We start from the raw sequence: 21871 nt of genomic DNA, 5'->3' as shown, positions 1-21871 counted from the left end.
CAAAAAAAGGGGACTTGGTTTTGTAGTGTGGGAAGCAATGGGGTGAGATCGTCTTTGCGAGGAGGAGCGTCCCTCTCCCACCAGGTAACGGATAAAGTGTTTAAAGGTTTCACAGTCCGTCATGGAAAGAAAGAAAAAAAAACAACTCACTGATCCATGACTTCTGTGAGAGCTTTGACTGCTGCATGCCATGGATTTCTACCCTCCTCCTGTTGTGTGAATGAAAAGCGCTGGGCAGCGACGCTCAAGATGCCGTGGGAAGGAAACAGTGGGCTGACTCTACTGTGGTTTGCGTGGTGTTGACTTCAAATACTGGGTTTGAGGTATGTAAACTAGGATTCACCCGACATCGGTCAATGTGCCTCATTAAAGCCGTTTGAAACTGACATTGTGACGTTAGTAGCGTCAGCCGTTTCCATTTCTTTTCTGCTTGACGTCTTAAGATTTTTATTCAAAGTTGATCAAGATCTTTTGGGGTTAACAGCTTTTACTGATTTGCTCAGAATCACTAAATCATTAAACATCCAACGGTCTCTTTCACTCTGCCAAGACCAAATTTAATAAGGGTAACCTCCTCTTCACAATCATTTCTTGTTAAAAACCAAGCACACAACTGTAAACTGACAGGTTGTTTCCACACCCTGACTGTGAGCCAGGACGCCATCAGGTCAGCTGAAGCAGAAATAAACACTTATGAGCAACAAGTTTAGACCGCAGCGGTTTCCGAATTATATTATTACACTGGCTGATGTTGACAATTCTTCCATTCCAAGCAGTCTCACTGCAGTTGCTCTGTCAACATGCAGCACAAGAAATGATAACGGTAGGTGTGAACGCAAAGCAGCAGAGATTAAAATCTTTACAACTCTGATATTACAGGAAGAGGTTTTCCCCTCTTGTTTGACTCAGCAAGGTCAATTCTTTACTTTGGTGCGTTGCCATGGAGATAACTTGTGTTCACCACCCTGTTTTGATCTTTCAACGTGATTCTGATGAGTATTTTCAGCTGTGGGGGCGAGTAAATGTCAGTATCACAGTGACAGATGGGAAGGCCGACTTAAGGGAAAAAACAAATACAGGCAGACCGATATCAGTGTGACCTTAGTGTAAACTCTTAGTATGCCATTAAAATGGCACCAGGCAACCCCCCCCCCCCCCCCCATTTGGCGTAGGCAGCGTCTGGAGGGAGCGGCCGGTTTTGCTCATATACTGTGTGCTTGTATGAACCTTTTTTTTTTTTTTTCTCTCCCCCCTTCCCGAGCAAGACGAAATGACGGACAAAAGACGGCGATGTCAGCTCCAGATGTGCCGGAGGTGACGGGCGTGTGCTTCTCAGCTCTCGTCGTCGGGGTGGTGCTGTTCCAACAGTCGCACGTGGGTGAAGGGGAAGTGGCCCCGTTTGCCTTTGCACTCACCCTCCCACTGGCCGTTCACGTTGATCTTGGTCACTTTTACCATGTCGCCCACCTGCGAGACGAGACCAGACAATTGCCACGAGTCAGGGTTAAAACGCACAAACACACTTCCTCTTTCCGCTCCATTTACACAGTGAAATCAGAGTTATTGATAGAAACTCGGGTTGTGATGAGCCTGCAGAAATGGGAGTATTGACAGAAAACTGAGTGACCTACCTTTATTTTTTTTTTTACTGCTGCAAAACATCAAAATTGCTCAGCGTTTAGTTTGAATCTGCGCTTTTAATTTGTCCTCCTGACACTCGGCAACCTTTGGCAGGTAATCACTCCGCCCTGCCATTTGTTTCGCTTCATTCATTCGCCCCGACATCAAGCCCACATGAGGCAAGCTTCCTTTAAGGAGGGCTATTTTAACTGTTCAGCTGCGAGTGACATATTTATCCTATTATAGGTCATTTCAAGTGAAAACAGATGCTGCAGTCGCAGCTGCCCGGAGTTGTTCATATTTTTTGTCATAACGAAGAAACACAATTTAAGTTCGAACTACCTGTGTGACAGCTTTACAGTTTTTCCCTTTTCAACTTTTCATGGGAAAAATTCACAGTAGCTCCTTTATCGTTTTCTCCAACGGCCCATAAAAAGGACGAAACTCAAGAATTATTTTCGGTGGAGAAAAGTTGCAATCAAACGTCTGGAGGTAAACAATACATTTGCTTTGAATTATCAGTCTTCATTTTATTGGGTATTTTATCAATGTGCAATCCCTTCAATAAAACAGTTGTGTAATTCTATATCAGAAACTATTAAAGACGGTGGTTGTGGGCAAGATCAGGTAAATTACAGGCAGCGTATCCTGAAGTGCACTTGATCGCCATAAAAATAGAATAAAAGAAATCCAAATGTTAGCTATTGTTGTGAAAACTATTTTTAATAAACTCTGGTATCTCCCTTCCTTCCTGTCTATGCTGAGTCATGTACACAATAGCAGCAAGTAAATACTGTCAGGGACAAATGTTATACCAGCTTTCTTAAAAACAGTATTTTTTTCTTTTTAAATCTTCAGTCTGAATACGCTGACGAAAGTAACTTAGAAGATTACCACAACAAATCTCAAAATGTCTAAATAGGAAGTTTGTGCGATCGTGGAATTGAACGGTATTTATTTTTATTTTTATTTCTTCTTTGTATCAACAACAGCCAGAAAGATTTTTAATGAAGCAACTATATTTTTGTCTAATTGGCAAATGGCAGCTGATCTTAACACTCATAATCTGCAATTCATCATCTTATTAGCAGATTAAAAACAGTGCCTTCAGTTTGGGCCTTCGTGTAATGTTGGGTTTTTCCAACAGTCTATACTTGGACAGGCTCCTGCGACTCATTTTTACAACAGCAAAGGTGCATAAACACAGCACGACGTCTTCCAGTCTGCTTCATCTCACGTCGCTTTCCACTCGCGTTAATGCAAACAAAAAAGATGGCGCCTGCGTTTGTTGAGAAGACTGGAGTAAACCTGGCCGTGCCTTGAGAGTCACCAGCTGACGGCTGAGGAATTTAGGAGGATCTGTTGAGAGCTGGCACCGATCAGTATATCCAGCGAGGGCAAAACGTTACCAAAGCTACAGAGGCAGGCTACACTGAAATTCAAATCAGCTCCAAGCTAATTCCTGTTCTAATTTAAAGATTTATGCTGCAAAGCACCCAAACAACTGAATGTATTCACAGCGCTGGCACACACATTCATCACATAATATTTGCAGAGCATGAAAACAATTTATCACAGTTCAGTCATCTTATAAAGTACATCGTGGGAAAGTTGTCACAATAATGAGAAATCAGATTGTGGTATATTGTGTAGCGCTATTGAGCTGTTCGGTTTTAAAAGGCCAAGAGAAAAGTCCTGTGTTTCCAAGACAAACCAGGCTTCAACAGGTGGATCACCAAGTTATCCTGAAATACACAGTACGTCAGTGCTGTGGATTACTTTATTTTTAAATGAGCATTTCGTATGAGAATATCACTAAAAAAATTTTTAAAAATAAATATATATATATATATATATATAAATAAAAGTAAAACAAATGTCTGTTTGGCTGTCTTTGTAACTTGTCCTGCAGAAGGAACGTGCCATGCCACGAAGAAACTTCAGTAAACTACTGTAAGATTCATGAAAATGTTACTCTTGCTGGCAGAGGTCTAAATTATGACTCTACATCTGTACAACAAGGTTATATGAGAATAAAAGCTGTAGGATTTTAAATGATGAGCCTTTCCTTATAACAAGCATGTATTTGATATTCACCTTATAGCAGGTTCAGTTCTGGGCCAGTTGACAGTGTCTAGACTAGAAGCTCTTATTCTCGGTTTGGCCATAGGAAAATGACCAATCCTTTATCCATTACGTCCTTCAAAAAGCGCAGTTCATGAAATGTGATGCGGCTCTTGATTTCAGCTCATTACAGAATGATGCGAGGAGCCAGATGATGTCAAACTGCCGATTAACCTTGTTCGCTGTTTGCATTTATTAATCTCTTTATTTATCCGTCCCAAAAAAGCAACAAAAACAAGTTTTGTTTAAGTGGGTCGGTGGGGTCGTGAATATACAATGTAACATTGACAATTAATCCATAGAGCCACAGTGTGGACATAAAGAGAGGCCATTGTAAAAGATCAGCGTTGGTTCCACTGTACAGAGCCATCGCCACTGTGAATGTCCTCATGTGTGCTGTCAGCTCGCATTTGCAAAGACACTTTGTGTGTATGCTCACATGCATGAGTAAGCCATTATGAAAATCAGGACAATCTACGCTGCCTCAGCTAAGACCGACAAAGAGGAAACAGAGAGTTTCACAGAGAACAGAGGGAGAGCCTTGAGAGGGAATGAATGATGAGAGGGATTACTACCTCCAGAGCCAGTGCTGTCTTGTCGTAGGCGTTGGGCACCCTCTTCTGAATGGCTCGAGCATAGACAGGCCCATTCTGTAGGTTGGGAAGCTGAGTGTTGACCACAGGCTGAGCATACTGGCCTGGGTCTCCTAATGGGTTGGCCTGAAGGGCCCCTGTTCCATCTGGGGTGCCTGCTACCCCACCAACATGTCCCCCCTGTACTGTCCCCCCAGCACCGGGACCCTGACCAGCAGCAGTGGGCGAGGCGGGCCGGTATTTCTCCACGTAGGGCACTGGGATCATCCCGACCCGGCCATCCTGATTGGCTGCATTCCACCACTGCTCCTCGGGCTTCTCCAGCACGCGCAGGATGTCGCCCTTGTGGAACGGCAGGTCCTCTTCATCGTTCCCGGTGAAGTCAAACAGTGCCCGGACAAACTCGGCCTCGTCAGACTGGGGCGCCCCTGCAGCAGTGGAGCTGATGAAGCCTGTGTGCTTAGCCTTACTTGTAGGCTCTATGAGCGTAGTGGTGTCCAGATAGTGGATCTTATAGAACTCCAGCAGGGCTGGCAGAGCGTCAAACTCCTGATCCCCGATCCGAAACCGTGGAGGAGCCAAACCTGGAAAGGAAAGATTGTTAACGCGTTGAAAAAAATAACTTAGTAGAGACTGAAGAGGGTTACATTTTCAAATACCCCATGAAATGGGTTCAAGATTGAAATTCAGTTCTGTATAGTTCCATATTTTCAGTTGAATATGGTTTGTTCTAGATTTCATTAACCTTTCATCAGCTAATTGCACTGCATTTCCATCAGACTTTGCCGATAGTCGATGCCCCTGCTGCTCCATACAGGCGAAGCTGTAGATGCTATTGGATACAAAAATCAAGAAACACCCTCAAGTGCAGCAGGCATTTGACACCGTTTTATATACGGTAATCAGGATTTTAAGGCTAAAGTAGCCTAATGGTTTTCTGGAGAAACATTCTTTGGCAAAGCTACAAATTCAAAGAAAGTTAACAGCCTTTCCTGCTGGCCTGAAGGCTCATTTAACTGTGAACGGTCAATTTGACCAGTGATGCTACAACAAGCAGGAGTTAGCTGGAGTCCAGTGGGAAACCCATGGCAACTCCATCCATCCATCTTCTAAACCACTTTATCAAATTCAGGGTTGCTGGAGCCGATCCCAGCTGACGATCTGCGGAGGCAGGCAGAGCAGAGCCTGGACAAATCGGCAGTGACAACTATAGGTGCTAAACCTGTGCCTTTATATCAATGAAGACACTTAACGGTGGTAACCCTGTCTGGACTGAAGTAAAATATGGGATCAAAAATAGACCAGCAAGACTTTTATTCCCCTAAAGTCATATCACAGTATAAGGGCACTGAGAGTGCATTACAGTATAGTTTCAATGCATCAAGCTTTATTTGTGCCGCACCTTTAACACAGGCAATGCCATTCAAGATGCAATAACTTGTTAAAAAAATACAAAAACACCTTCCACATAAACAATAATTTCCAATTGTTTTAGGCTGGTGGGATACAATAACACAAATCCACCTGGTAATGCCATCAGGATGGTGTTTTGCTTTATTCTGCTCACACGCAGCTTAATTAAACTCGTATCTCTTTTTTTTGTATACATGCACGGGAGAAATTGATAGACTGTTGGAATCATGCCACAGGTGGCGAAAAGCACTCCTCCAGCTGAACTAGGCCAACTGTGGCTCACCTCACAAACCGCAACGAAACAAAACACTGGCTCTGTATCCAGTTTCCGACGAGCTTACGGTTAGCAGTCGACCGGCTTCTTCTGCTTGAGCTTACATATTCTGTACATATTATAGTTTGATTTCCAGGTCAAGATTTGATGCAGAACTGTAGCACATGTGCACAACTTCCCATACTTTGTCAGTCAGACTTGAAGAGACTGAAGGATCTGAACCAGCGCTGAAAACAACTGAAAGCAAAGAGTGCTCGTCACACCAAATACAGACGTCTCTCCTAATGGAATCTGCATTTAATGATGAAAATATACTAACATATCATTTTAAAGAGCATACTTGTTGCTTGCCTCCCACTCCAGGATAATTAATTCTTGCATAGTACGGTTTATGTGTGATTAAAAATTTTCTGAGAATTAATAAAATACCAATAACTAAACTCTCAAAATGAGTGGAAATCCAACCAGCATGTCAGGGCTGAACTACTCGATGAATTATCATCATCATTTGTAGCTTGAGAGGCTTGATGAATAAAATTCCTCAACAAATCAAGGCTGTAACATAAATGCAAATATCTTAAGAATGTCATAAAGAGAAACTGCTTGTGGTGTCCTTCACAGCCCAATAAAACAAGATTTTAAAAACATGGATATCTCTACAGGATGTAGTAAATTTTGATAAATGTCACTCAGAGAGGCAGCCTTGTTGTACAAAACCAAGCTGCATTTGCAACATCTGCTTGATTTTGCTTTATTGAAGTCAAATCCACAAACCTGTTCATCAAGCATTTAACTGATTGAAATGTGAAGAAATCTCATTACTTTTGTGTAAATCTCTAGTGGAGTGGAATAATACAGCTGTCTAACAGACCACGCTTGATTTACAACAGGAAGACGGCGATGAATTGCCCAATGCAAGGAAAGCTCACAGAGGACAGAAATTATGCAAGAGCCATAAGATTCTGAGGCTGAGGGGCAGACCTGAGCGCAGCAGACATTCCTGAAATGCCAATCTGGCCAGTCATCATCCCCCAGTTGTGACGGTGGGACCTGCCCAGTTTAATTCAAGGCCCCTGCAGAAGAAGCAGCAGCCAGAGCCCACCTCGATGCTGCTGAGCTACCGTCCTGCTGCCAAACAGGGACAAAACACCACCACACCTCTCCACAAGTCATCTGCAATTCTATATTGGTGGCTCTTATCATAATCAATTCAAACAGTATAGCACCAAATTTCAAAACAATCATTTCATAGTAAAAATTACTCATCCGTGTGGGGATTGTGTGGTTGATTTGAATGAAGTTTTTTTGTTCCCTTTTAGTTGATTCGCTCAGTAAAACACATTGTGGGGCATAATATCTCATACTATATGTGCTGTACGTTCTTCCCCTCTTTCAGGGAACAGATGTTATGGACATAGCATTTCATTTGGGCTTCCATCAAGATGAGACAGTGTCAATTGTTGTGATTACAACTGATGAGCAAGGTCATTTGAAATTGTGTAAAACAAGCCTCATACAATAGACTGTGAATCTGTTATAACATTTACCCCGGCAAAGACTCACAAAAACACATTAACATTCAAGCAGCATGTTTACCACACAGTATATGAAAAATGTTGTAACAAACTTAAGTGTCTTCAATAAAGGCCTTTATTTTTATACTCCGCCAATATGGTCTAAATTTGCCTGGTCCTATAAAATAGATAAAAATACTGCCTAGTGTGGTTTATTTTTTAGTAAAAGCGTCTACTACATTAAATCATATTGGCCATTCACAGTCCAAGACAGTGGTGTCGAGGTGGGCGGTAGCAGGATATACGACCACGTGTAAAGATCATTATTTTCATCCAACTTAGTAACATTTCGAAATCAAAAAAATGCCGAATTCTTAAGCATCCTTCCATACACTGAAAATGAGAAACCCAAGTTGCAAATCCTAGGATTACAAGCATATTTACATGATCTTGTTAAATGTTGTGTTTTTAAACGGGAGTTCCGTGTAGCTCGACGAGAGTGGGCTGGACCTAGGATAAATCCAGCACACACTAGAACAAAATTAATCCAGATTTTTGTTGATATGAACATTTTCCAAGGAGATACATGGTGTGTGTGTGTTCGAAAACAACTTATAATAAGTTGGGGGGGAAATCGTGAGAAAGCGGTTTAAGGAGAGTGGGACGTGTTGGGGCTCTATCCGAGCCGACGAGAATTAGAACTATAAAAAGTTAATGTTTCAGTCGACCTAAGAGAAGAAATCAGCATATCACATATGCCGTGTGGTGCAGATCATCGAAAATAAGCGACAACTAGGTAAAATATGTGTGTATTTTGCATATTGACAGATGTATTGTTGAATTAGACACTTTGTGATGGGGAGTCTGGTGTAGCTCAACAGGAGTGGGACGTGCCGCCGCTCATCGTAGCAAAGCAGAACGAAACTGAATAAAAGTTACATTTTTGCTGAGCTTCGAGAAGATTTTAGAGTTTTATGCATATACCGCTGTTGAAAGTATTTGCTAAAACAGTAGAAATAAGCCACAAAGTGTGACAAACAGCATGAGAAGTGGCACATTTTTGACCCGTCTCGTTAAAACAGACGACTTCTGATGGGAGTCTGGCGTGGCTTCAGGAGAGTGGGACGGACCGGAGCTAAATCATAGCAATGCTGACCTATTATGAAGATACTACTTATGTTGGATGAAAGTAACCAAGCCAATAGAGTTCAGTGAGTTATCCGACCAGGAGAGGAGTGGTTGGAGCGTTACCTGTGCCAGATTGCCGGTTGTTACTGACGCTGTTGATTATATAATGGGACACTTTGGAGTTCTCAGAGACGGACAGCACGTAGTCTCCGGGGCTGGTGATAGAGTCCCGCACCAGGAAAACACCGTGCCGCTGGCCCTGCAGGAGAGAAACCGCCTCCTGGCGGCTCAGTCTGCCCCAGTACCAGCTAGCACGGTCTTCGGCATCGAAATTACCGGCCATGGCTGTGAGAAATCCCGTCCGAGGCTTGAGGCCTTTTCCCCTTCGCCTCTCCCTATCCGCAACTCATACAAAAACTTTGGTTGACTGACACCGCCGCCGGAGAAAAGAAAACCCGCCGTAACGCTGCGACTTCCAACAACTTCCAGCGGTAGCGTCGAGGCGGGGGTGTTGGCTGAGCAGTCGCTGGCGCCACAAGTTACAAAGTGTACGCCAAACAAGTGTTAAAACCGCAGGAAAATCCACCCCCCAGAAAAACTAATGTGCAACAAGAAACTCCGGGACTGAAATGGCGGATCTGGGGAAAAGTTGACCTCATCTACCGGAAGGGATGCCTGGTCAATGGGAAGCGGTGCGTTCACGGTCCTCCAAAAACATCGGAATTCTACAGCATTCCCGGGAACAGAAAAACACGTTCAATGAAACAGAAATGTTGGAAACTTAGAAACGGCACTAAAACAATACGAAATATTTACATGGTTTGAAAAATCAATACATCGTTCTGTTTTAGTCTCTTTTCTATGCTTGCTCAATGTACACAAAAAATAGAGTAAGATGATTAAGATTTTCAAATTCAAGTTGTGAATCTTTCATAAAGTTTCCATTTATTACACATAAACGGAAATATTATTATTTTTTGATTAGCAGTAATAAGTTTTGCTTAGCAAAACATACAATTTATTCATATCAATATTTCATATGAGCGAAAGTATTTTCATGTTTTGATTTATATGCTATGATTGTGTGGGGAGGGTAATTGTCAGAAGAAAACAGTGTTAAATGAAAGTCAATTATTTTGATGTACTTGAAATTGTGTATAGAAAGTATAGTGATTTCTATAAAATATGAATATATATTGTCTATTTCATGAAGATATTTGTTAATACAAGTACCCTCCACTTTGTATGGTCTGTATCATCAGGTGAAAACAGGAATAATGAAAACAGTCTCGAGCAGTTTTTTTTTGACTGAAATACTGAATGGTAGTCACTTGTTTATTCATTCAGCAATTTTAAAGCATAAGTAACATTTATTCCTTCATAAGTTGAAATGTAAACATTTAAATTGAAGGCTTGAAAAAATGTTGTTTCAAATATTTTTAAACTGGGGTTTAATGTAGTTTGGCATCAATCATTCATTAGTTTGTTTACTTATTTACTTTTTTTATTTATTGTTAGGCCATGTACGTTTGCAAGTATATATTTAATCTCACAAGTCAAAAGATAAATTAAAACGCTTATTTTTGCTTTTTCATTGCTACTGTGTATTTTTCTAATGTATTATATATATATATATATATATATATATATATATATATATATATACTAGATGGCTCTAAAACATCTAAAATGGGATGATTTGCAGGGAGAGCATGTGGAGTGTGCAGTTTGTTGGTTGTACCAGTAGATGACAGTATACAGTTTGTCTCTTCTCAAATTAATGGATGAGAAAGTGAGACTAACTTAAATATGTTAAACACAAAGGAGACTGAACATAATGTGATTTATTACAAAAAAAAAAAGGTTCCCACATATTTGTGCCCCTTCATTCACTGCATGATTAACAGAGTTTGACTCTTTGATGGAAAAGCACAACATAGTTGTAACTACTTTTATTTGTTATATAATAAATATTTTTCATTTTGAATATTTTTGTCATTTTACGATTCGATCTTGTTTAGTTGTCTTCTTAAAAATGTTTGTTTGACTTTCCATTCTTTTTGTTTTTAATCTTTTTAATTCTCCAAGTTTACATTTAAAATAACAGTTTAATCTGTTATTTTCTCATATTTTCTGTTTAATTTCTATCATGCGAAGCACTTTGAATTAAGCTACATGAAAATTGCTGCACAAATAAAGTTTGATTGTCTGGCTTTTAGCATGTTTAAATCATTAAAGTGTTGTTTTGACACCGCAGCAGCTCTTTAAGACTTTCACTGTAGTGTTGGTGCTTTGGAGGAAACATTGATCATGCTCACACAAACTGATCAATAGAAACATTTTTCTACGATTTATTTTCACGTCATCTTTTGTTCAAAAACATCACAAAAAAAAAAAAAAACCTTCACATAACTGGAACAGCACCATCAGAGCCACACACATCACAATACACATCATAATCTGCATCTTAAGTGGTAAAAGTCCACCACGACTCCATCAGATACCAGTGACCGCACGCGTATAAATCAACAAAGTGACGTGAGACTTGTGGTTTCCTGTTTGGTTGGAGGCTAATTCCTGGCTCGTTCATTCAAAACGCTCACAACACACGGTTAGTTAACAGCATCTAGACTTTTTTTTAAACTACTCTGATACAGAGTTACTCAAACGTCTTCAGGTGGTTGTACAGGGACTGGACGTATGTAAACACACACATGGGGTCCGGCTTGTCGCCCATCTCCAACATGTCGTCCACCTCGATCAGCCGCAGGCAGTCGGCCTGCTCCCTGAGACACAAAAACATTTATTTACTACACATTATCTGAACAATGTGGATCCTAGAAGTGAAGAAAGTTTATCCTCTCTCTCCCTGGCTTGTTTCAATTGTAATTAACACGGATGAAAAATAAACGCCGACACTGGCAAACGGCGTCCAGAATGGTGAAAAAGCAACACACACACATCTTTGACACCGACAGGCAGAGGTTATTCCCACAAGCACCGGGGCGAACATGCAAACTCCACGCAAGAAAGCCCTCCTCCGGCCCAGAGCGCGCTGTCCTTTCAACGAGACGAGACGTGCGAACCGCATCGTTAAGACCGATTTAGTAAGGCTCTGATTGGGTTTCACGGTTCATGCCGGCCGTCTTACTCTGCGGTGGTGAAGGCCAGCTGTAAGTTTTGCTTGCGGTTTGAAGGGTTCATCGCGTTGTAATCGAACTCCAGAGGGAAGAAAGAGTGGACCAGGGCGCAGAAAGCCATCCCATCGCTCCAGCTGGACGAGAAGTTCTGGATATCTATGTTCTGGGAGAGAGGCGAGAAACGGCAGCGTAAAATGAGCTCCCCTTTCCCACTGAGCGCATGTTTTAGTGACCATTGAGACGACCTCGGGGAAAACGTGTGGAGTCAGGGCAGGCATGTGGAGTCCTGAAAACTGCTGTTGCCAGGCAACACAAGTTTATTCATTAGTGATGGATCACTCAAATGGTGTGTCATTTGTAGACGTCCCTCTCAAGGCAGATGTGACACCGTCTGTCTGCCTTGTTTTCTTTTTTTTAGTCTGTTCACATATTTCAGTTTCTCATTTCATACTACATTTAGATCTCTTCCATGGATCCATCATCCCTTCCTGTGTATTTTTGTTTCTTTCCTTACTGCATTCCTTCCGAGGTTCATTACTTTGTACCTTCTTCCCTTCCTGGCTTTTTTTTCAATCTTCTCAAACAAGCAGAGCTTCTGATTCTGCTGAGGAAGATTATTTGATACGACCGAAATGTCCATACGGCCAATAAACAGATCCTAAAGCGAGCTCATGACGCGACGTCTCATCATACCTGATATCCGATGGTTTTGGAGCGGCACCACTCCAGGAGGATCTGTTTGATTCCGCTGGCACTCGACACCCCAAAACTCTGCGAGCGCTTCAGTTTGGGTTTCGAGTCCCTCGGCCTGTTCCAGACAAATTAAAATGATCACCCCGGCTGAATATATATCATAAGTTGGTGAGACTACCGACAACGGTTAAATGGAGATGGTTTGCGTGCACTGAATACTTTATGGGTTCTGAGTTCATTCGTTCGAACATGGCCCGTTTGGCTTGAGCACCGTTGGAGCGAGGAAGTGTTTGTGACTTCATCAGGTCCTGTTTGAACTCCATTCCTCCAGGCTTGCTTGTTTTCCTGAGGAGAAGCCGTAAAAAATGAAATGAAGCAATTTGTCATTTTCTAATATTACAGAAGATTGAGGTTCAGGGACTTTTTTTTGTGTGGATCCTTCTAAATTCACTCCGGCTTCTTCCCGCAATCTAAAAACACTCATTGGTGGTTGTAAACTGTCTGTCGGTGTGTAAGTGTGTGTCTCTAAGTGTTAATTATGTTTTACATGATCAGATGGGATTGGAATCAAGCCTCCAACAACCTTAACTGAAATAGAGCGGGTGTAGAAGCTGTATAGAGAATTCGGATGGTTAGAAATGCAAACGCTTCCCAATCGCATCGTCATTCTTTGGGACGTTTATCATCAAAACTTACTTCTCCAAACTCGGTGAGAATCCCGATTTGATGACTGATTTGGAGGGAAGTAGCTTTTCTGTAAATACAAAGAAAACATGAAATGCATGTCAACACATTATTGGATATTTTAACCTTTTATCTCATCAGCAACCGTTGGGAACTTTCTTATTCAAATTTCAAGCTGCCAATGTGCCGTTAAACAACTGTGCTTCACATTGACATGGGTGCAGCTTTGGTTTTGACAATTTATTCAGATGGTTGATAGTTTACGGCGATTCTGCAGGTAAAACCAAACCGATTAATAGTTTATGGCTCTATACCTGCAGGTTGAGGAAAGCTCACACTTCTCTTCAGACTGGGACTGGGGGTCTTCAAAACCGGAACTGTTTCGATGAAATAAGAGAAACACAAAGGGTCAGAGGAGAAAAATTAAGATTAAAAAGTCCTGTGAATAACACCTGGATTCTTTGTACGAACCCCGTTTGAACGGATACTCCCCAGGTTTCACTGTGGGATCCTGCGATGCTGGGATAGTGGCAGACTGAGCTGGTGCGGCTGACGGTGACTCTGTGTTTGGTTTGCTGATGGCAGAAAGAGGCACGTGGGTCTTGGGGTCACCCGTGTCTAAAAAAAAAATCAAACACAATCAAGCTTCGTTTTTATGATCTGGACTGTCGTTTGTGTATTTTTTCTTGGATCAAACTGTGAATAAGAACCTGTTAAAATTGATTTCAAAGCAAAACAACGATCACAGTTTGGCGGTACACACCGCGTCGAAATGGATAGTCAGCTCGTTTGACCGTCTGACTTTCCGGCTCTGAAGGCGCCGGGGCTGCGGGGGGGCTCGGTTCAGGTTTAGGGGCAGCCGGACCCTCGGAGCTGCTCTTGGTTAGAGCTGCGAGGGGGAGGTGGGGCAGCGAGCCTGGCGGCTCCTTCGCTCCAGAAGCACCTACACAGGAGAAGATTACACAATATGATGAGTTAAAACACAACTACAACGTTAACAATGCACACTCCGATACAGCGATCTCAATGATTCATGTTTTGAAATGTATGTGTGTGTGATAATGTGTGTAAGTGACCATCTCCCTCTCCTTGCATGTGACAGGTGTGGTTGGGTTTTCTTTCCTCTACGTATATTTTGAAATGTAAACACAAGATGAAATGGCTGAATTAAAATGGAGAGATAAATAGAACATAAGGTGAAACTGGATTATTCGCAGTTGACATGTTATTTTGATTTAAAGCCGCAAATAAACTTCTCACAGTGGAAATTCCAAGAGAAAAGGGGGGGGATATAACTTAAGCAGGGTAGTCCCCTGCTTAAGTTATATCCCCCCCTTTTCTCTTTTAAACTCTTTTAAACGTTTATGTGCCTGCAAAACCTTAAAATCATTGAGTATTTCCACTTGTAGAGTGAAACAGTGGACCAGAATGACGGGGGAGCCGAGGCGGTGTACTACCATAACACTGTTTGAACAGTGAGACAGAAATGTGTCTTTTTTTGGAGGTTATTTAAGTTTGGGAGAATGTTATAAAAAAGAATGTGGTCCCATGTTGGAAAAAAAACCCCAAAACAAAACGTTGATTCATCCATTTCTTGTCCGTCTAAAACTTCACACGCAAATTGGCTCAGGACATACGACAAACACGTTTCCAAAGAATTTCCTTCTGCAGCACATGTACGTCTGTGCGACATGCGGAGCTGACCTCTGGTGAAAGGATATTCGCCCGCCTCTGCTGGAGACTGAGTGGCTTTAGCAGAAAGCACAGCGTCTGAACTCTGCTTGGTCGTCACTGCAGAGACGGGGAGATGAGCCTGAGGTCCACCGGCGTCTAAAGCCCAGAAGATCTGAGTGAGAAATGCACTCAAAAACAAGCGGCCATGTGCGTGCCGGTGTTTCCGCGTGTGTTTGTTCAGTTTTTAAAGCATAGGTGCAGTTTGTAGACAAGAAGTCCCCCCCCCCTCCCCATTGCTTTGACTCTCTGAATGTAAGCATGTCAGAGGATCGATGTGCAAGACTGCCCTGCTGCTCATCCCACAAATGTGTTTTACTTTCGAACGTGGCTTCATTTGAAGACATAAACTAGAATGTAGCCAAGAAGCATTGTTATTAAATATTAATAAAATATTAAAGTATTAAATAATTCACATATCTTAATACCTTTTGTGCAGAGGACGCTCTGGAGAAGACTGCGGAATGTTTCAGCAAGGTAAAAACATCCAGAGCGACGTGAGGAAACTAGAACATAACGCTCTTTTTCTACATTAGACTATGGTGGTGGCAAATGTGGATTCAGCTTGTTTGCACAGATTAAAAAAATAAAAATAAATCTTGCAAAAAGTGTTGAATTCACAAATAATTCACACACTTAGAGGACATACATGCATTAAGCTCACCACATCTCGTCGGAGGCTCCACAGGTTTTATTGGAGGCTCTCTTGCTGCTTTGGCCGCCGCTGCAGCAGACTGAGGACGAGCTGTGAGAGGAAGGTGAGGTTTGGTCAGGAGTCCCAGTTCTTCCTTGTCTGGGAAAATAAAATTCAAAAATCACTTTAACTTTAACTCATAAAAGAAACTTCCAGCATGTGAAAGGTTGAAGTTAATGAAATGTTATAAAATACTCCAACAATATTGGTGTAACCATTAGATAAATTCAGAATTATGCGGAATACTGAAAGCATGGTACGTAGTTTTCTGTCTATTTGACTTAAGTCCACATAGTCATACAGAATTATAGTTCAGGAATCATTCCCATCATTATCCAATGTGGCTGAAATATAAAATTACCTTTTAGTTCAGCAACTTTCCGTGTCAACCATAGTAATGTAACGTAAGAGTTAAATGTGATCTTAAACTCACCAAATAGGTAAAAATAAAAAGTCTTGATGACTATAAACAGTGTATTGTGGAGTGGACCTGGACTGACCGGACACACTGGGAGTTTCCGTGGCAGGAGGCTCAGAGGTGGATGTGGGGGTCAGAGGCTGGTGGGACTCTGGAGCGGCAGCTGGAGCCACGTCGGAGCTCGCTGATCTGTTTTCTGAGGGTGAAATGTCCAGTTTAAAGACCCATCGGTTGATTACCTTAGTAAACAGATCCAGAGGATTTGGAGTAAAACCGACCTTGCTGGGTGTGAGTCGGTGTGGCATTAGTTTTCTCTGAACCCTGTTGAGTGAAGACACGGATTAAAAAAAGCAACAACGCGCTATCAAATTATTTCAATCGGAATTTCATCTGATCGATATTTCGTCACGTCTAACAAAGTTTACTTCAGCTCCATGTTGAGTTTGAGCACGTGAGCTGAGTGGAGAACAAGGAGCTGGTAAAAGGAGCAGAGAGATGGCAGAGATGTTTTCTTCTAATCAAAATTGGTTTTGTGATCCTATTTTTGATTACTTGACGCAGAAATAACGACATTGGTGAAGCTGTTATGTATGTGAACTGTCTTTAAGTGTTCCTCACCTGCACGATTCGCCGGTTCTCAGTGTGCGACGGCGCTTTTGTCGTTCAGACCGCTGAAATTAATATTTGGGGAGGGAATCCGTTTCTGTGTGTTTGCGTGTGCGATCTTCAGCTGTTAACCACTGACAGCTTCTCCACCGCTGACAGCTGTGGCCGACAAACCCACGTTCCCACCGAGAGCCTATTTTAGATTTAGCAATCAACCCCTTTGCCAGAGTTTCCGCTGCACTCTTCTTACGTCCCGATATAGCCCCAAATGGATGCTTTGGAAATCGGCGCGTTCCCCTCGAGCAGTTCGAATAGCGCCTGAGTTTTTTCAGCCTGAGGCCCGTGCTCGTCCGCTCTCCCATCTTTGCCTTCAGGAGACATTCGGTGATCTGGCCGCCGTGCAATAGAGGCGTCGCAGTCGACCCGTCATCGGGTGGTGGCGGTGGCGGTGGCGGTGGTAGGGGGATTAGCGCCGCAGCGATGTGGGGGCGCTCTGGTAGCTGTTTTCGGATGTCACAGTCTGGCTGTCTGACCCTGCTAATCCCTTCAACCCCTGGCTGAGTTTACCTCCACACCCCTTTGGGTGGTTCTTAGAAACACTCAAACATACTTTAGCTGGATGTCAACAAACAAGAGAAACACCTGCAGAGTGAAGGTTTATTTCCACTTGTCGTAAAGGAGTCTTGACTGTTATGACCAGGGTCGTTCTGGTGTTGTTGAAAATCCCGTTGTAATAACCCCCTAACCAGAAATTCTGAACATCAGATAGACAATACAAAGACATTAACAAGGATTAAAAAGTAAACATGCAGAGAAATATCTACATTATCTTCAGTCCTGCAGAGTTTTACTGTCTTTTATCTCATTATTGTGGCTTTGCAGCCTTTGATAGTTTGGCTTTGTCCCGTGTAGAACTTCCCATTCATTTCCCTCAACTCGTGTCTCGAAAAACAATAAGAGTCCAGTGGACTTGGTCATGTCTATGACTTCAGAAAACAATGAAGTCAGCAGAGGACGTGTCTCCTCAAACCAGCACTGCACGTGGACGCTTCCCACTTGTCATCCATGTACTGGATACGTCTCTGTGCGTTGGATATTGAAGCATTGACTCCAGTTACGTCAGAGTCGGAGGGCTGATGGTCGGGAGAGGACCAAGTGACTTCAGTGTGGAGGAATGCTGGCAGGGTGTACGTTTCGACAGGACAGCTGGCCGCCCCTCTCAGGGTGTGTGCTTGGGGGGGTGGCGGCGGCGGCGGTGGTGGTGGTGGTGATGGTTTATCCGACGGGGACGTAGACGCAATTCAACTTTCCGATAAGAGACCCGAGACTTGGGCTGGCTGGGGACCCGCATTCCCGCGTGATTAAGGGGGGCGACATGGATTTATTTATACGCCTGCTATCAGGAGTGTGCTGCATGTGAGTTACATCACTGAGCGACACACCATAGGAGCCACGGAGGCAGTTAAAAGGATGCGGTGTCGTTCACGGTCTCAGTTTGTGATACTGTGGAGGCTGAGATAATAATAATAAGAATTTTTTTAAAAAAGGACACAAATGAAGGGTTTAATTTGAAGTATTTCTTTGAATTGCGGTGCAGAAGGTAGGAAGCTGGTGGGAAATATAAAGAGGCTCACAAGAAGTGGAGCCCAAAAATACATGTGCCCTTTGGAGGACCTTTTAAAAAAAATAAAAAAGAGGGTCAGGAGCTAAAGAGAGCCAGAGGGGGACGTTAATATATGTTTGTTGAAGCAAAAGGTATTTAAGGTAAGGTCACACCAAAATGACTGCAGATGGTTCTAAACGACATGGGTAAGGACAGGTGATGCTTGAGCCTTTAAGGCGCTGCTGTGACAGTTTGTCCCCGGGAAAACACGTCACGCTGAAGCCAGAGGTTAAAAATATTGTGCGCCGCATTACTGCAGCAGCCCCAGATTTCATCTGGGGTTTCACCTCTGATCCACGCGCTCATGTGGAGATCGGGTGGGCTCCGCTCACAAGGACCTCTGATCTCCTGGCGGGTTATTATCTAACACCTGGAACGACATGACAACCCTCAGGATTACAGGCGACCGCCGCTCCGCTGGTGTCACTTCTGCCACTTCTGCCAGGGGGGGGGAATGCACATCTATGTTCCGGGGTTCATGTTTGGAGGCCCCTCTGTGACATTTGGGTGGGATCATGCGCCGTACATGTATCCATTGTTTAAGTGCCTGAGGCGGACGGATGATCTGGAGTGCGAGCGGAAAGGTAAGCCCCCCCTCTAAAGAGAGGCTCTTGGATCAGGGTCGGGTGGGCCCGTTTAGAATTCCCCCACCTCTCACCACCAGCAGACAAACAGCGCTGCCGAAGCCGCCATGGCAGGTTCACCGCAGATGACGCCTCAGTCGAATGCCGCATCATTCAGCGGAACTCTGCAATAACTCTGTCACTGTTGAATGGAGGCGGGTCCAAACGTGGAGCTGTCAGGCAGGCGTTTTGATTTTCCTTCCTTTTTGTCTCAAATCCAAAGAGCACGAGCGTAAAAGGATTTCTTTTTTGGGACATATAAATGTGCTTGGGGACCTTTAAAAAATAAATAAATAAATAAATAAATAAAAATTCAAGATTATATGTGCCGCAATGCTTTTTTTTTTTTCCCCCTTCACAGTGAAGAATTCAAACTGAAGGTGTGCGGTTGAATCCAAATCGGTGCTGGTTGTGCACCTTTATGATTCGCTGAAGAAGGATGACTCTTCACACACACAAGAAACATGCACTGTTCACTCTTCTCGGGGAATTTGCTGTGGATTGTGGGTAGGAGTATTTGTGGACGTTGCTATAAACAGAGGAGACTGGTGACTGTGAGCACTCAGACCTTACGGATGATGAAGTGGACAACCTGGCCCGTCCATTTTTAGCTGCAGGCTGTTGTTTCGAAACCTCAAATCGGGAGCAATTTTATTTAACATTTGTGCGTGAAGACACAGATGAGTTTGTGAAAAAAAAAAAAAAAAAAACATTGAGGAGAAACATTACATCGATTCAATATAAGATTGAAGACAATATGTTGGTTTTGGGGGGAATCTCTCGCGAGAATCAGATATTGAAAATGTGTTGACATGTGTCGTTTTAGCACCTTCTCTCTGCCTTTTTAATAATACATTAAATGGTTCCTGAACTCTGCACATGTGTGTCATTGAAGTAAACATATATTGTTGCGTTCCGGTACAACGGGCTTCGGATTGCTGATCGCATACTCACATTAGAGTCCGCGTGCCTCCGCGCTCTCCACGGAGGAAGCGATGGTGTGCCGCTTGAAGCGGCGGCGTTTTGGCTCGACCCTCCCCTGGACTCGCTGGACGCCTCGCTGAGAGCAGAGGTGGACTTGTCCGCACGCCTCTGCTCCTCGTGGGCCTTGGCTTGCACCTGCACGTGGCCGTTCTCTATACCGTCCACCAGGCTCTTGGCCTTCAGCTCAGCAGGACTCCTGTCGATCTGCAGTCCGGAGAGGCCCTCCACCAGGCGGCTGAGGGCCTCCAGCCTCGCCCGCAGCTGCAGGTTCTCCTCCTGCAGCCTGCCCACCGCCTCCGCCAAGGGTCCGTTGGTGACGCACACCTCCTCGATCTTGCGCTCGATGCGCTGCTTGAAAGCGCTGACGTCCACGTGCACCTCCCTGACGGCCGCCTGCAGGGTGGCCTCGAACTGACCCAGCGCCTCACTTACCATCTCCCCCTGAACGCCCTTCCTGCTTTCATCCATGGCCTCTGGCAGCTCCTCCACGTCTTTTCCTTTTCCCTCGCTTCTCTTTCAAATCACCCCTCGACTTCGCAGTCTTTACTAACTTTCTTCTTCTCTCTCGACCTCTTCAGGTCATCTGCAGTCTCCCATGACAATTTTCCGAGCAGGTTTTAGCGAACGACTCGTCTGCGGCGGCTCATGGAAGTCCCATCAAGCTCCATGGAGGACTTCTCTCAGCGTGCGTGCTCTCCTGCTCTTCCCTCTCATCTGGTCCAAACGAGAGCAGTCGTTATTTATAAGTCGGTGGGGGGGGGGGATTTTTTTTACTAATGCTATCTTGGAGAGGAGGATCGTTTTCTCGATGCTTGCAGGAGCCGGCGAGCGACCAAACCAACCTTTCAGAGGAATCTCTTTGAAGTGGCGAACGGTTTTCTCCCACCTTCCTCCACGGCCACTGCTGGACGTTCACCCCCGTTGCCCCGCTGCGCAGTCTGTTGTCTGAGCTATCTTTGCCCCACTAAGTTTGGGGGCAGTAGTATTTCAGGACGTACGGGGGAGGTGGAGCCAGAATTGTTCAAGTGTTTTTGTGTCTCTGCTGCCGTTAAAAGTCTGTTAAGTAATCCCAGACTCTGCAGTCTGTGTGCATCCAATGAAATTGGATCAATAATTACTATAATAGGTCAAAGGTCAATCATTACAATTAAAACTAAGGCAGGACAAAAACAAGAAACCCTACAAGAGGAAAAATAGTCTAATTAGTTATGAATGATTGTATGAATATGAAGAGTAAAAGTGTCTGTCAACAAACAATAGTATCATTATTGTATCACTTAATATTTCATTATATGTATAGAATTTTAAACAATACTACCTGTGATTTTATTTATATATAATATAGACAATAGCTATCCTTAGTAGTATTTTCATTATTATTAAAAATATTTCTTGTTATTGTGTATTATTTTGTTGATTATCCTATTTGCAGCATCTCATTCGCCCATTGACATGTTGGCACCTGTAAAATTGTATTTGTTGTTGTAGAGGGATAACATTATTCAAGGTTCATAAAACTATTTCAAGTTGAACTTGATTTTACTCTAATAAGATGTAACTTATTTATACGAAGGAGGACCAAGAAATTCTGGTTTTTCCTCAAAAACAACAGAAACCGCCTTCATACTTCGTAAAACGGCATTGAAATAGTCTAATTTGAAATGAAATAACGGAAATGGTCCATAGACGAATTCAAATAATGATCCATGTTTTATTTGAAAACCACTTTACAATTAAACTCTCAAAGTGCTTCAATATGTCAGTTAATCGTAAAATAATGTTAAAATTGCAAATATTGTAGGAAACAGAAACATCAATGAATTCAGAATCTTATTTACTACACACAGCGCTTCAGAAGTGGCCATTTGAAATGAAACTTTCTCATAGGGAATCTCTAGTCTGATATTATTTCACGAGAGCTCAGTTATGGTCAGTTTGAGTGGAGAGCGCCTCTGAGTGGCCATGAACT

At 43.1% G+C, this 21871-nt stretch overlaps 2 protein-coding genes across 7 annotated transcripts; both read right to left on the bottom strand.

Annotated features, from left to right (window-relative positions):
• Positions 1-538: 538 nt before the first annotated feature.
• Positions 539-9326, bottom strand: LOC308121533 (adapter molecule crk-like). The gene is made up of 3 exons (XM_080482805.1): positions 8790-9326; positions 4320-4921; positions 539-1467 (listed from the first exon to the last, which is right to left on the bottom strand). The coding sequence occupies exons 1-3, from the start codon at positions 9007-9009 to the stop codon at positions 1333-1335; spliced, it is 957 nt and encodes a 318-aa protein (XP_080338931.1). The 5' UTR covers positions 9010-9326; the 3' UTR covers positions 539-1332.
• A 1661-nt stretch (positions 9327-10987) lies between these two features.
• Positions 10988-20865, bottom strand: LOC308121924 (uncharacterized protein). Of its 6 annotated transcripts, XM_080483451.1 has the most exons (14): positions 20745-20865; positions 19873-20616; positions 16305-16347; positions 16109-16222; positions 15579-15707; positions 14888-15013; positions 13947-14126; positions 13655-13801; positions 13498-13560; positions 13196-13253; positions 12719-12844; positions 12500-12614; positions 11818-11969; positions 10988-11452 (listed from the first exon to the last, which is right to left on the bottom strand). In XM_080483451.1, exons 2-14 carry the CDS (start codon positions 20368-20370, stop codon positions 11326-11328), a joined length of 1878 nt encoding a protein of 625 aa, XP_080339577.1. In that variant the 5' UTR covers positions 20371-20616; positions 20745-20865; the 3' UTR covers positions 10988-11325. The 6 variants fall into 6 exon arrangements, with proteins under 6 accessions (XP_080339577.1, XP_080339576.1, XP_080339578.1 ...); XM_080483450.1 differs by having other exon boundaries at positions 19873-20865; XM_080483452.1 differs by having other exon boundaries at positions 15579-15659; positions 19873-20865.
• Positions 20866-21871: the final 1006 nt, after the last annotated feature.

The sequence above is a fragment of the Lipophrys pholis genome (assembly GCF_963383615.2).
Source record: "Lipophrys pholis genome assembly, chromosome: 16".
Classification (NCBI taxonomy): Eukaryota; Metazoa; Chordata; class Actinopteri; order Blenniiformes; family Blenniidae; genus Lipophrys; species Lipophrys pholis.
This window is presented reverse-complemented; position numbering and strand designations above follow the sequence as displayed.